We start from the raw sequence: 13,775 nt of genomic DNA, 5'->3' as shown, positions 1-13,775 counted from the left end.
TTTGGGAGTCATCAGCTCATAATTGGTACTTAAAACTATAAGACTGGATAAAATCACTTAGGGAATAGGTAGGAAAAAAATAGGAAATTAAAGGACAGAACTTTCACTCCGGTGTTAAGGAATAAGAGAGAGAACAAACAGCAAAGGAGACTGAGGAAGAGCTGCCAGTGAAGACAAGGAAAACCAGGACTCTGGAAGCCAGATGAAGTCATGGGAGCAGAGCTTTGATGGTTGAACAGAAGTTGGTTTTGGTTAGTGATCCTCAAAATGCTGCTCCCCAGACCAGCAGCATGAGCAGCACTACCTGGAAACAGGTTAGGAATGTGCAAAATCATGGGCCCCATTCCAGATCTATGGGATTGGGCATCATCAGGGTGGGGCACTCCAGGAGACTCTGATGCACCTTCAAGCTTGAGAACCCTAGCCACAAAACTGCCTGCAGGAAATTACAAGGAAGATTAAGTTTGGGGGCGGGGGGGGGTGTCTTCTTTAGTGGATGAGATTATTTTTGGAGACCTATTTAGTGCTCAAAGCAAACTTGTATCAAATAGATTCTTCAGAAGTAACCTCTAGCCAACAACATCCCCCATCCTTCACACCCCAGTTTAGAAGCTTCTACTGAATCTATCATGGTTTTTTGGAGAGATGGAATGTTCCCATTTCACTGAACGGAGGGAATGCTGAGCACCAGGCATGCCACAAATTCCACTGGCTAAAAAATAGGGGGTGGGGGGTATTCCTGGGTTAGCAATACTGAACCATTAAAACGGAAACTTCTGAGATATAAAACTTATTCCACCCACCTTTTCCAAATTTTACTCTAGGCTATCCCAAAAGAATTCCGCCCTCTTCCATTCTGGGGAGAAGAAGTTAAAATTAGGGCCAACCCATCGGGACTGACATGCCAGATGCAGAGAGGCTGTCCCCTGAAATAAGCTGGTTCCCACCGCGGATGGGCGGGGCAGGCGCCTCTGGTCCCAACCAGCGAAGTGACTGCTGGAAGGCCTGCCCCTTCCAAGTGTCTGCAAGGGGTCTGGTCCCAAGCTTTAAAATCCTGAACGAAGGCATCTCGTGCCGACCTCTCTTCTCTCCTCCAGCGGTAGCTGGCTGTTCAAAACTGTGCGGTTGCCTCCCTGAGCAGCTCCGGTATCGCCTGGGACCAGCTGGGCCGCGGTCTGAACCTCAGCTGCAGCCCAGCGCCGCGACACTCTTCACACAGGCACCTCCAGTTTGCCACTCCGCCCGCTTTGCTAAGTTGGGCAGCTCCAGGAGCAAGCTTTGCCTCTGGACTTCTCCCTCCCGGGCCACAGTGCTCCCGCCTCTCGCTCCCTTTCACCACCAGCAGCCCGTCCGGGAGTTGGCAGCCTGCATCCCTTGCCAGCCCTGCTCCCTGAAGCACGACCATGCTGCTAAAGGGCGTCCTCCTGGTGGTGCAAGGTAAGGCCGGGACGTGGAAAGACCCCCGGGGGGGGCGCTCGAGCGATTCGCTCCAGCTCCTGCTACCCTAGTGACAGGGCTCGGGGTGTTGGGCTGGGCCATCCGAGGGCGCCTCCCGAGCCTTCTCCGCAGCCGTTAACTTCTTTCCCCAGACCAAGCCTGGGGTGGGTATGAGCGTGGGGTCCCGTAGCAGAGTCCCCCGGGGTGCTGGGGGAAGTAGTGCATCCTTCTCCCGCCCCCTCCCGCACGCCGTCCCCTCCACTTTTACCATATAGCCCCTGGGGGTGGTACAAGCGCTTCCCGCCGGGAGCACGAACTGAAACTTGCTTTGTGCCTGCAGCCCTGCAGCTTGCTGGTGCCCTGGACCTGCCTGCTGGGTCCTGTGCCTTTGAAGAGGGTACTTGTGCCTTTGACTCGGTGTTTGCGTTTCAGCCATGGATTTTAAATGAGGAAGGTAAGGGGGCTCCATGGAGAGGCGCCCCGAAATAAACTTTCTCTTTTGTTAGTTGGCTTCTATTCCTTACCCCCACATGGATAATGTTATCTTGGAGTTAAATCCCCTCCGGAGCAAAAGTGTGAGTCACGGATCCTCCTTCCAACCCTCAGCTGCACTGCAAGGGGTGGCCAAGGAAGAGATAAGGCAGGCTTCCTTTGTTTACCTGGCCTGTGAGTAGGAGCTCTGAGAATATGCACCTCCCCCCAGCACTCCTTAACCTAAGGGAAAAGGGGGGCACAGCTCATGATTGTCACCTGCCAGCTGTGTGCCTCCTGCAGGCCATCCATTTTGTTGGTCTTCAATTAACACATTTGTGAACTGGGAAATTTGGATGGGGCTAGTTCTTGTCCAGCTTTGCAGAATGGCCCTATACTTGGACTGGAGGCATTTAGCTCAGTGGTAGAGCATTTGCCTGCATGCTCAAGGCCTTGGGCTCCATCCCTGCACTGTGCAAAAAAAAAAAAAAAAAAAAAAAAGAAAGAAAGAAGGAAGGAAGGAAAGAAAAAAGGAAGAGAGAGAGAGAGAGAGGAAGAAAGAAAGAAAGAAAGAAAGAAAGAAAGAAAGAAAGAAAGAAAGAAAGAAAGAAAGAAAGAAAGAAAGAAAGAAAGAAAGAAAGAAAGAAAGAAAGAAAGAAAGGAAGGAAGGAAGGAAAAGGGAAAATGGCCAGAATGGTCCTATACGTCTGTGCTGGGACCTCAATGCTAAGACTTTCATTCCTCTGGCTCCTACATATGATCCAGCACTGGACGAAAGAGGAAATTCCACCACAGAATATTTGAGGTCATTCAATTGGAGGGTATTGGTCTCACTACTCCACATTGTTTGTGTTGCAGTAACAAAATTTAAATGTGGGGAATTCAAATGTGTCTTCCTATCTTCATTTATATAGAAAAGAAACAATTGGCTTCCAATACCCAATAGCAGGTACCGAGTGTCCCTCCTTCTTTCTTTTCTCTGTCACTTGCATCACGGTCGTGTAGAAACCTGCTGCCCTTGACCATCTGAGCTACAAAACAATCTCCTATCATAAAGATGGCACCATAAACGAAACCAGCTCTCCCCACTCCCCACTCAGTTGTCATCATACACTCTAGTTCCCTGGAGAAGGTGGAGCCCAGAACCCTGGTGAGGAAGTAGGAACTGTCACCAGAGCTCAGTTCTTTTGAGGGCTTTGCCTACATGAATTTCTCTGGCCCTCACAGGTAGGGATGCTAGTATCATTTTTTTGCAGAGGTGGGGATCTGAACCTTCAAATATTCAATTGGCTGGTCTCTGTCCCATAGCGTCACAAAATGGTCAACTCTGAGTTGTCCAGTCATGAGAAGAAATAGGAAGAGACCAATTCAGTAGTAATCTTTATCCCCAACACTTGCCACACCTTGACTACTATAGTTTACTTGAGGATATCCGGGAAAAGGCAATTTTTGATCTATTATCAGAGGAATTCTTCCTTGCCAAAGGCGTTAGGAAAGAATCTTTAATCTCACCACCCTACCCCTCTTCCTGTTCTGTTACATATGAAGCATTTTGAGAGATGACCTTACATGTATCATGGGACTGGTTTGAGAGAGCATTATTCTCTAACACAGGTCTTCTTGAACTTCATCTGCAACAGAATGACCCGGTGGGCATATTAAGACACAGCTTGCTGCCCCCTCCTTGAGTTTCTGATTCAATGTGTCTGGAGTGGGACCTGAGAATTTCTTACAAGTACCCAGGTGCTGCTCTGGGGACCATACTTGGAGAACTTCAGACTTCCCTGATATCTGTTCTGTCCCCCTGCCCTCTCTCTCATACACACACACACACACACACACACACACACACACACATCCATTTTTGCCCTACATAGGTCCAGGAACAGGGTGCAGGAGCAACTTGTGAGACCCCCAAGGGTGAACTTAAATCTTGTGTCCTAGGCTCCTCTCTTGCCTCATTCAGGTATGGTCCGGAAGAACAGAAATCAGTATCACTCCAGAAACCACCCTTGAGCCCCCACCCCCAGGCTCTTTCAGGACAGGGACCCTCCCAGTCCATCTCTGGGTCAGTGGGCATGGCATGCCACAACCTGCTGAGCACAAGCACCTCCCAAGCCCACAGGAAGTGCTCCGCTGAACTGGCACCTCTGCACCAAGGTGGCAGTTGAACAGTCCCTCTTCAGGGAAAACAGGAAGACGCTTATAGAAAAAGGTGATTACAGTTTAATAGTATAATGAAGGCACTGTGGCTTCCCCTCCTGCTCTCTGACGCAGGATTGGGACAACTGACTTGGCTAGAGGAAGGTTCATTCATTCTCTGACCACTCCAGGGTGGAGCTGGCAGGTTAGGCTTCAGTTGCTACAGATCTAGTGTTTCAAAGATCCTCGCAGTCCACTGTGGGCTCTGGATCAGGGAGGTGTGTGCCAGTTGCTGTGGTCACCTACTGAGAAGCTATCACTAAGAATTTCCCTTCTAAACCCATTTCTAGGTTGCTAAATTAAAGATAATAAAATTGTCTCCAGCTGAAATTTGGCTAGTTGTTCACAAGCTTCTCTGCAAATTTACTTCATCTTGCTGCAAAAACCCTTTGAAAGAGGTTTCACTCACCTCGGTGTACTGGATCCACCATAGAATGTTATGAGTTTCAGAAACTTTTGCCCACAAGAACTTGGAACATAAATGGCACTTCCTGTATTCCCCTTGGTCAGTAAGTTCATTTATAGTGGAGAAGGCAATGTTAAATCGTAGTGAAGGTAGTTAAGTCTAAAAACAAGTCTGCAATTTAGAATCTCATCAAAGGAGGGTCATGTCTGGGGGTAGCTGGAATCATCTCCTTGTCTCTTGGGATCTCTTCTGCTGCCTGAAATTGTATCTGACATCCGTCCCTTTGGTTTATCTAGAGTATTAGGACTCTAAGCATCTCTGGTTACATTCCAATGTCCACTACTTCACGGTCATTTGGAAACATGCTTTATCTCCACTGGGTATAAAATAGGTAAGTTTTGACCAGGCGGCATGGTGACTTGGGTCAGGTACCATCATGGAGGTGCCCCCAGGGAAGGGTGACTATATGAGGTCAGGTGACTGGGCCCTGCCGCCCAATATTGTCTACTTTCTGGTTTTGCCCATGGTTGTTCCATTCTCTTGATTTCCCCCTGTGCATTTTGTAGAATTTAAAAAAAAATTTTCCTAACTCATCAAGGGAAGTGAAATTGTGTTAGACTCAAATTTGAACTTGCTTCTAAATCTTAGGTTTGAATTAAATCCAGGAAATAAGGGATTTATTTGATCCTATAAAAAAATCTTCTTTATTTGTTCATTTATCTTTAATAAAAATCATCCTTATTCATCCACAGTTCAGAGGATGTTGAAACTCCTTTAGAGCAATGGTTCTCAGCAAAATTGAGACTTTGATTCCATTTTCTTCATGCCAGCAGTGGGGGCAGAAGTCCTTTGGCTGAGGATTCTTGGAGACCATACAGTTGGCCTCACAGTTCTCATTAGTCATTGAGTGGATTTTGGCTTCACTCATTTTTGGACATTGTGGCTTACTACTTTTAACCTTAACTCTCTGAGGAAGCCATAGAAAAACTGAAGCAAGGAGGGAGATAAAACCAAATCCAGGTGCTGCTCCTTAAACAGAAGTTCAGAACACTGAGCACGTGGGTGAGGAAGGTGGATGCCAAGATGTGTCAGGTGAAGAGGAGGTAAAAAAGAAATCCAAAGCACTTTTTAAAAATTTGGTTCTAATTAGTTATACATGACAGTAGAATGCATTTTAACATATCACACATAAATGGGGTATAACTTCTCATTCTGGTTGTACATGATGTAGAATCATACCGGTCATGTAATCATGTATGCACATAGGATAATAATGTCTGATTCATTCCACTTTCCTTCCCATTCTCATGCCCCCTTCCCCATGCACCCCCCCACCTAATCCAAAGTAACTCTATTCTTCCCTAGCTATGCCCCACTTATTGTGAATTAATGTCTGCATATCAGAGAAAATATTCAGTCTTTGGTTTGGGGGGATTGCTTTATTTCACTTAGCATGATATTCTCCAGCTCCATCCATTTACCTGCAAATGCCATAATTTCATTCTTCTCGAAGGTTGAGTAACATTCCACTGTGTATATATACCACATTTTCTTTATCCATTCATCTGTTGAAGGGTACCTAGGTTGGCTCCATAGCTTGGATATTGTGAATTGAGTTGCTATAAACATTGGTGTGACTGCATTCTTAGTATACTGATTTTAAGTCCTATGGGTATAAACTGAGGGGTGGGATTAACTGGGTCAAATGGTAATTCCATTCCAACTTTTCTGAGGAATCTCCATACTGCTTTTCATAGTGGTTGCACTAATTTTTAGTCCCACCAGCAATGTAGAGTGTACGTTTATTGTTGCTTAAAGCACTTTTAATACAGAAGACTTACCTTGTTTTTCTACACTAGAGGTCAAGGTTTGAGAAGTTGCCTAACACAGGAAATATCTGGGTGGTATCTTGGAACAAGTGATCGTATCTGAGACTGAAAAGTAGTCATGTTTGGCCTAACCAAGGAACAGGGCTGGGGGTCATGGTAAAGTGCACCTGAATCACATGTGTGTGTGTCTCTTTCTGATACCCTCTTTCTGTTGCCGAACTTGTTCCCTCTCCTTTAAGGACACTCTTGGTTACTTGGCCATCAGAGTTTCAGTTCTGTACTCAGTCACGTGCTACTTATTATTAACAGTGACAAATCCCACTTGAGATTTCTTGAGGCCCAGCTGGAGCCAAAAGTCTGGCCAGGAGTCCAAGGGCCCTTCCTGGGAGAGGAGGACCAGTCCCCTTCTTCCTGCTGATGACAGCTCTTTTCCTGACTTTGGAAGGCTGCTTCAGCATCCTATCTTGACATTGCCAAATTCTTAGGGCAACTCCTGTCCCCTGTAGGGCTGCTTGGTCCTGCATTACCTCTGCTGACCATTCTCTTGAAGGTCTCCGAGCAGAAGAGTACCTCCCATCGTGTAGAAGCTGGAAGCCAGGACACATCAGGAATGTCCTTTGGGTGCCTCCCTGAAAGATGGCCCCATTATTCCTGCAATATCACATGCCAGTCCCTGGTGCTGCCTTGATATTACTGCTGTCAAGGTGAGCATGGTTATTGTGTGCAGGGCCTGACAGTAGCAATGGCTCTGTCCCAGCTCTGCTTAGGAGCCTCAGTCCTAGAACTGAGCCTTGAAGATCACCCTGGGCAAGCTCCTCATTTTACAGAGGAGTACTCTAGAGGCCAGATGGGCTGCCAGTCATAGTCATAGACCAAGTCAGGGTCATCCCAGGGGCAGGGTCTAATCTCCTTGACTCTCCCTCAGTTCTTTCTTCTGCATTGCTATAATATCCAAGGTCTCCACTGCATCCTGGACTCTGGAGCCTCATTGTGTTAGAAACTACATCAGAGGTTAATTATATTTCTGGATGCATAGAAGAACACAGATTCCTGAAAATGCACTGCTCTGTGCCTAACAAACCCATAAAACACTACATTTTATGTCACACCAGGTAATGTCTATTCACTCTTTGAGCTGTATAGGGATCCTGCCTACCTGCAATAGAAAAGGGCTTGGTACACAGTATGTACTCAATAAATATTTGCTGACTGGATGACTGTATTGAATAAGTGAAACTACTGTCCAATCATGAAAATATCCTTCCGCATTTTCTTTTGTGCTTGGTTCAATCTGCTGCTTCTCATGAGGAATAACTTAAGCCTAGAGGTAAACACCAACTCTGAGCTGGACACCCTAATTAGAATCCAAGCTCTGTTCTTGCAAGCTGTGTGACCTTGGGCAAGTTATTTAACTTCTCTGTATCTCAATTTCCTCTACTATAAAAGGAGATAATGAAAGTACCTATTTCATAAGATTATTGTAAACATTACATGTATTAATATATTGAATGCATCAAAGGGGGATCTCTCTTCCCCTCTGCTCTCATGCAAACCCTTGAACTAACCCTTGGCCTCCCTGACAGCCAGTCTGAATTCTGGAGCCTTCTTATCTGACCCCTCCACTTGGAACTTAACTGTATGGACTAGCAATATCTGCCTTCTCTTTCTTCCTTGACCGACTCCGCTGGATGGAGACTCTGTATAGTCAATCTCTTCTTATCAAGGCCAACACCCAGTATGAGTTCCTCCCTATTCAGTTTACAGTTACTGAATAGGAAGTTGCTATCCAGATCCTGGCCTAATCCCCAATAAGATGCCTGAGAATTTAGGATATTTTCCTTCTCATAATTGCAGAAGTCAGCCAAGATCACAATATGTTGGGAGGAAAAAGTGATTTTTTTTGTCATAGGATTTTTATGCTTTCATTTATCTTCAAATTTCTTAGCCTATAGTTACAAATGTTTTGTGGCTTGCATCTGGCTTATAATATTCATGAAAAAAAACATGTTTCTTAAAATATCAGAATCTCTTTTACTCGGTCGTCCTAGGAGCAGTCCCATTTCTATCTCTTATTAAACGATATTTGATTTTGAAGAATTTGAGTGAAACCCAATTATGTTAATAGAAACTTGGACAATGCAGTAAGTAGGGCCAGCAGATATTTGAACCTGTCTTATGTATCCTGGCTAGTCAACCCTGTTTTTCACATCTGCCAAATATCTTAACACTCTTCCTCACTTTTTCTTAAGCTTGTCTTATAAATAAATGTATTCATGTATTCAGGCCTAGGTTCTCATGGTGTTCAATTATCTGTCTATCTGGAAGAAGGTAGTGCTGAACACTGAAGAACAGATTGCTAGTGATACACGCAGATGCTTAGGGGCAAGAATAAATCAGAAATTTCTGTTGTGAATGACTCCATTTGGATCTAGGCAGTGGTTCACAACATGGCTAGATCACCTAAAAGTTTCTCTAAAAATAGTCATTGCTCAACTACTACACCAAGAGATTCTGATTTATTTGGCCAGAAATAGGACCAGATTTAGCATTGCTAAAAACCAAACACACACTAACAAATAAACAAACTCCCTAGTTGATTCTAATATGTGTCCATGGTTGAGGACTATGCGTTCGGATGACCTCCCTTGCACCTCCAGACGAGAAAGAAGAAATGTCATCTTGTTAAGAATCCTTTGATGATTGTCAGTGTCCAGAGGATAAAGTGAAAATGGCTTAGCTTGCCATTTAAGGTCCTTCATGATTTTCTTCAAATCATATTTCTGCTCTTCCCTCCCCTTAATCTCTAATGTACTCTTCACTCAACACGCCCTTTACTTTCTGGCCTCTTACTCGGATTGCACTGTCCTCTACACCCATATTATCTACTTTCTTATTCTTTTCCACTCTGACTAATTTTAAATGCTGCTATGGTTTGTGGGGTTTAATTTTTCATTATGTCCCCCCAAGGGTCTGTATGTTAAAGGCTTAGTCCCCAGAGTGGGTGTTTGGGGAAGTACTCTGGAACTTTGAGAGGTGGAGCCTTATGAGAGGTCTTTAGGTCATTGGGGGCATGCTTTTGAAAGGGATTGTGGGACCTTGCCCAGGCTTTCTTCTATTCTGCTCCAGTTCAAGAGGTAACCACTTGACTCTTGCATTTGCTTTCACCATGATGTGCCATCCTCACCAGAGGCCAAATGAATGGGCCTCAGAACCTTAGACTTGAACTTCTCAACCTGCAGCATAAAAAAACCTTTTCTCTTTTATAAAATTAGTTGTCTTGAGTATTTCATTGTAGTACTGTGAAACTGACTAATACAGATGTTACCCAGGCTTTAAGATCTAGTTCTGACTTAAAATATTCCATGACTGGGGCTGGGGTTGTGGCTCAGTTGTAGAGTGCTTGCCTGGCACGTGTGAGGCACTGAGTTGGATTCTTGGCACCACATATAAATAAAATAAAGGTCTGTTGACAACTGAAAAGTATTTTTAAAGATATTTCATGATTGTCCCAGGTAAATTAAACATCTCCTTTTCCTCCCTTCCCATAACTCTCCTCATTTTTCACCCTGTAAATATTCTTACTTGTGTCTCTTTATTGGAGCCTCCACTCCATCACCTCATCAAGTGTTACATCTTTGAGAACCGAGATTATATCCTCCCTGTATGGTACCTGAGAAAGAGAATATAATATCAACAAACATTGTGAATTTCATTAATCTCTGAGGCTCTTGTGGAAATTGATAGAAAAGCAAAAATAAAAAATGCTTGACATTTTTCCATGTAGTGAAAGAGGCTGTTTTTAAAAGTCCTTCCTGCCGTAAGACTTCAAAGACTTCAGAGGCTTATGTTATAATGTCCAGATATAACAGCAAAACAGTATTTCGGCTCACCTCACTAATACCTGGTCTGCCTCATCTATGCCAGGCCAATGAACAAATTGCTCTTAGAGTATTCACCCATCAGAGTGGCCTGAATACCTAGATCCTCTGCCATCACAAACAATCACAGTACAACCTTGAGAGCCATCCTGCTGGTCTATAAAGTATTTTTTGGCAAAAGATTTTTAGACTTTGAACTAGGCATTGAAAACTGGTGTTTCTAAAGAACTTGGGTATGAGGTATCAACAGTACCCATCTTGATAGGGAAAAGCAGGGAAAAACACTTACCTGCTCTAGGAAGAAGTCTTTATGTAGGATGTGACACATAGAGGAAGTCAGAGGATCAAGTTGCCATTCACTGAGATCTGCCAGAGTATTTGTTTTCTGTACTTTGTAAGAAATTTACATGTGTTTTAGGGTATTTTGAGGCTAAGAATAAGATAATAAAGTAAAATAAGAAGTATCGTATCATAACTTCATAGCATCATGTATTTTACAGAAAAGGCTACTGAAGAATATTTATTCTATCCACAAGCATTTGATTACCCATCAGGCACAACATCAGTAGTTTGAGAACAAACTCCACAGAGCACATGCAGTCCGTAGAGTACATAGCCAGTCCCTGCCCTAGGTAGAGCAGTATCTATAATACTGGTGGAGAGTTAAACGAGTGTGTACTAGTTAAGGATTTCTTTGCAAGCAACATAAATTGACCATTTAAATTAAGCATAAAAGGAATTTATTGGAAGGATATCAGTTAGCTCCTAGCATTATTAAAAAATCTAGAGAGTCATATTTGAGCAGGAATAAAAAATGGGAGGTATAGGCAAAGTCTTTCCGAAAGAACTCTCTGTATGACCTTCCTATGGACATTGGTTACCCCACTGCTGGACTACCTGTTCATTCAGTAGCTGCAAGACTGCTCAATTTGAAGGAGATGAACTTGGCAATAGGGACACTAATCAGGGGACTATCCAGAGGCCTGAGAGATGAAGAAAGCCTGAATCAGGGCAGGGGTGTTAGGTATGAAATGGAAAGAGTAAGTAAAATGTCACAAAGGAGATTAAATTGGCAGAACTCAGTTGATTGGGTAGAAGTGATAATCAGAGGGAGAAGTTCTCCTAAATTTCTACTTTAGGCAGCTGTTTGGTTGGTGGTACCAAAAGTTGGAACAATTTCAAGAGGCACATCATGTTTAGGGTAGAAAAATATATCTGTTCTGACCTGCCTGGGAAACATCTAGATGGAAGTTTCCAGTAAGTCTTTGATGTAAACTGAAGGTCAGGTACAGGCTGGGTGGGACTATGACTGTAGAAACATTTGGCGTAAATAATGGTTAAAATTTTAAACAGAGGTGATATTACCAGAGGAGAATTTACAAAGTGATAACAGCAGGGGCTAAGAATAGACTCTCAAAGGAGCAGTCAAAAATCAGGCATAAGCGAGGGGTGCATCAATGGGTGGGTGGATAAAGAAAATGTGGTGCAAAATGGAGTTTCATGCAGTTATAAAGAAAAATGAAATGATGTCATTTGCAGGAAAATGGATGAAATTTGAGAACATTATGTGAAGCAAAATAAACCAAACTCAGAAGACCAAGGGTCATGTGTTCTCTCATATGTGGAGGCTATAGCTATAGAGGAAAATGGAAAAGAAAGGCAGGCATATGGGATGGGGGAATCTCTTGAAAATTAAAGGGAGATCAGTAGAGCAGAGGAAAGGGACCAGGGGAGGGAGGGAGGAAGAGAGGGAAAAGGAAAATATTGGGGAATGAGATTGACCAAATTACATTCTTAAATAGTGTGCATGTACAAACATGTAATAACAAATCCCACCATTATGTATATCTATAATGCACTAAAAAAAAAATACAAGAAAAAAAAAAAAAGGTTAGGCATAGAGCGGTATGGGGCTGTGAAAGAGACAGAAGGAATCAGGCACGTGTGAGGTAATTAGGAAAGTTAAAGGTCATAGAAGCCAAAGGAGTCAGGAGTTTCAATAGTAGGACATGATCACCAGGATCCCATGTAGCAGAGTTGGTGGGCACAGTACAACTTTGCCCTTGGAATTGGCAATTAAAAGGCCATTGCTGTTGGATGCAATGGGTGCAGTTTCAGTGGAATGATGAGGGCAGAACCAGAGTGCGTTGATGGGACAAGTGATTGGGAAATGCAAATGGTTGGTGGAGATTCCTCAGCAAATCAGTTTGGATATGAGAAGAAAGATCCAGCTGCACCTACAAAGAAACTTGAGATGAAGTTTTTGTTTTTGTTTTGTTTTAGGAAGGGGATACTTGAGTTTGTTTGTAGAGTAAGGGGAAAGGACCAGCAAAGAAGGGAGATAGAGGAGGACTTCCTCACTGGCTCTGGCTTAGTCCCAGGTTCCACTTTGGCAATTCAGAAGCCTTGAATACATATGAATTGCTTTGGCTCATGTAACCTAAGAGCCCTCCCCTTAGTGGCTCCTGGGCACTGGAGTGTCAATGTCAAAATGTGTGAAATTTTATTTCTTTTTTTTTTTTAATTTTAATTAAAAATCATAAATTTACATAGGGCAATGTTGTTTGATTCATTTTGTTATTTTTCCCTTCCCCCTCCCCTCCCACCCCTCTTTTCCCTCTATACATTCCTTTCTTCCTCATTCTTACCACCCTCCTTATCCCTAACACTAAACCTAACCCTAACCCTAACACTAACCCCTCCTACCCGCCCCCCGTATGTCCTCATCCGCTTATCAGCGAGATCATTCGTCCTTTAGTTTTTTGAGATTGGCTTATCTCACTTAGCATGATATTCTCCAATTTCATCCATTTGCCTGCGAATGCCATAATTTTGTCATTCCTCATGGTGGAGTAATATTCCATTTTATATATATGCCACAGTTTCTTTATCCATTCATCAACTGAAGGGCATCTAGGTTGGTTCCACAATCTGGCTATAGTGAATTGAGCAGCTATGAACATTGATGTGGCTGTATCTCTGTAGTATGCTGATTTTAAGTCCTTTGGGTATAGGCCAAGGAGTGGGATAGCTGGGTCAAATGGTGGTTCCATTCCAAGCTTTCTGAGGAATCTCCATACTGCTTTCCAGAGTGGCTGCACTAATTTGCAACCCCACCAGCAATGTATGAGTGTACCTTTTTCCCCACATCCTCGCCAACACCTATTGTTGCTTATATTCTTGATAATCGCCATTCTAATTGGGGTGAGATGAAATCTTAGGGTAGTTTTGATTTGCATTTCTCTTATTACTAGAGATGTTGAACATTTTTTCATATATCTGTTGATTGCTTGTAGATCTTCTTCTGTGAAGTATCTGTTCATTTCCTTTGCCCATTTGTTGACTGGATTATTTGTATTCTTGGTGTAGAGTTTTTTGAGTTCTTTATAGAGTCTGGAAATTAGCACTCTATCTGAAGTATGAGTGGCAAAGATATTCTCCCACTCTGTAGGCTCTCTCTTCACATTACTGATAGTTTCCTTTGCTGAGAGAAAGCTTTTTAGTTTGAATCTATCCCAGTTGTTGATTCTTGCTTTTATTTCTTGTGCTATG

The 13,775-nt window shown here is 43.4% G+C and overlaps 1 protein-coding gene across 2 annotated transcripts in view; it reads left to right on the top strand.

Moving 5' to 3' along the window:
* Nucleotides 1-952: 952 nt before the first annotated feature.
* MAMDC2 (MAM domain containing 2) overlaps nucleotides 953-13,775 on the top strand; it is a 171,002-nt gene continuing 158,179 nt past the window's right edge. The window contains exons 1-2 of one of the 2 annotated variants that reach the window (XM_079112667.1): nucleotides 953-1,437; nucleotides 1,778-1,891. In XM_079112667.1, the coding sequence (XP_078968793.1) occupies nucleotides 1,404-1,437; nucleotides 1,778-1,891 (148 nt within the window). In that variant the 5' untranslated portion in view covers nucleotides 953-1,403. The remainder of the gene's footprint in view (nucleotides 1,438-1,777; nucleotides 1,892-13,775) is intronic. The other variant, XM_079112666.1, reaches the window with a different exon arrangement.

The sequence above is a fragment of the Sciurus vulgaris genome (genome assembly GCF_902686455.1).
Source record: "Sciurus vulgaris genome assembly, chromosome: 15".
NCBI classification, from domain to species: Eukaryota; Metazoa; Chordata; class Mammalia; order Rodentia; family Sciuridae; genus Sciurus; species Sciurus vulgaris.
The sequence above is the reverse complement of the archived record's forward strand: the minus strand, read 5'-3'. Positions and strand labels throughout refer to the sequence as shown.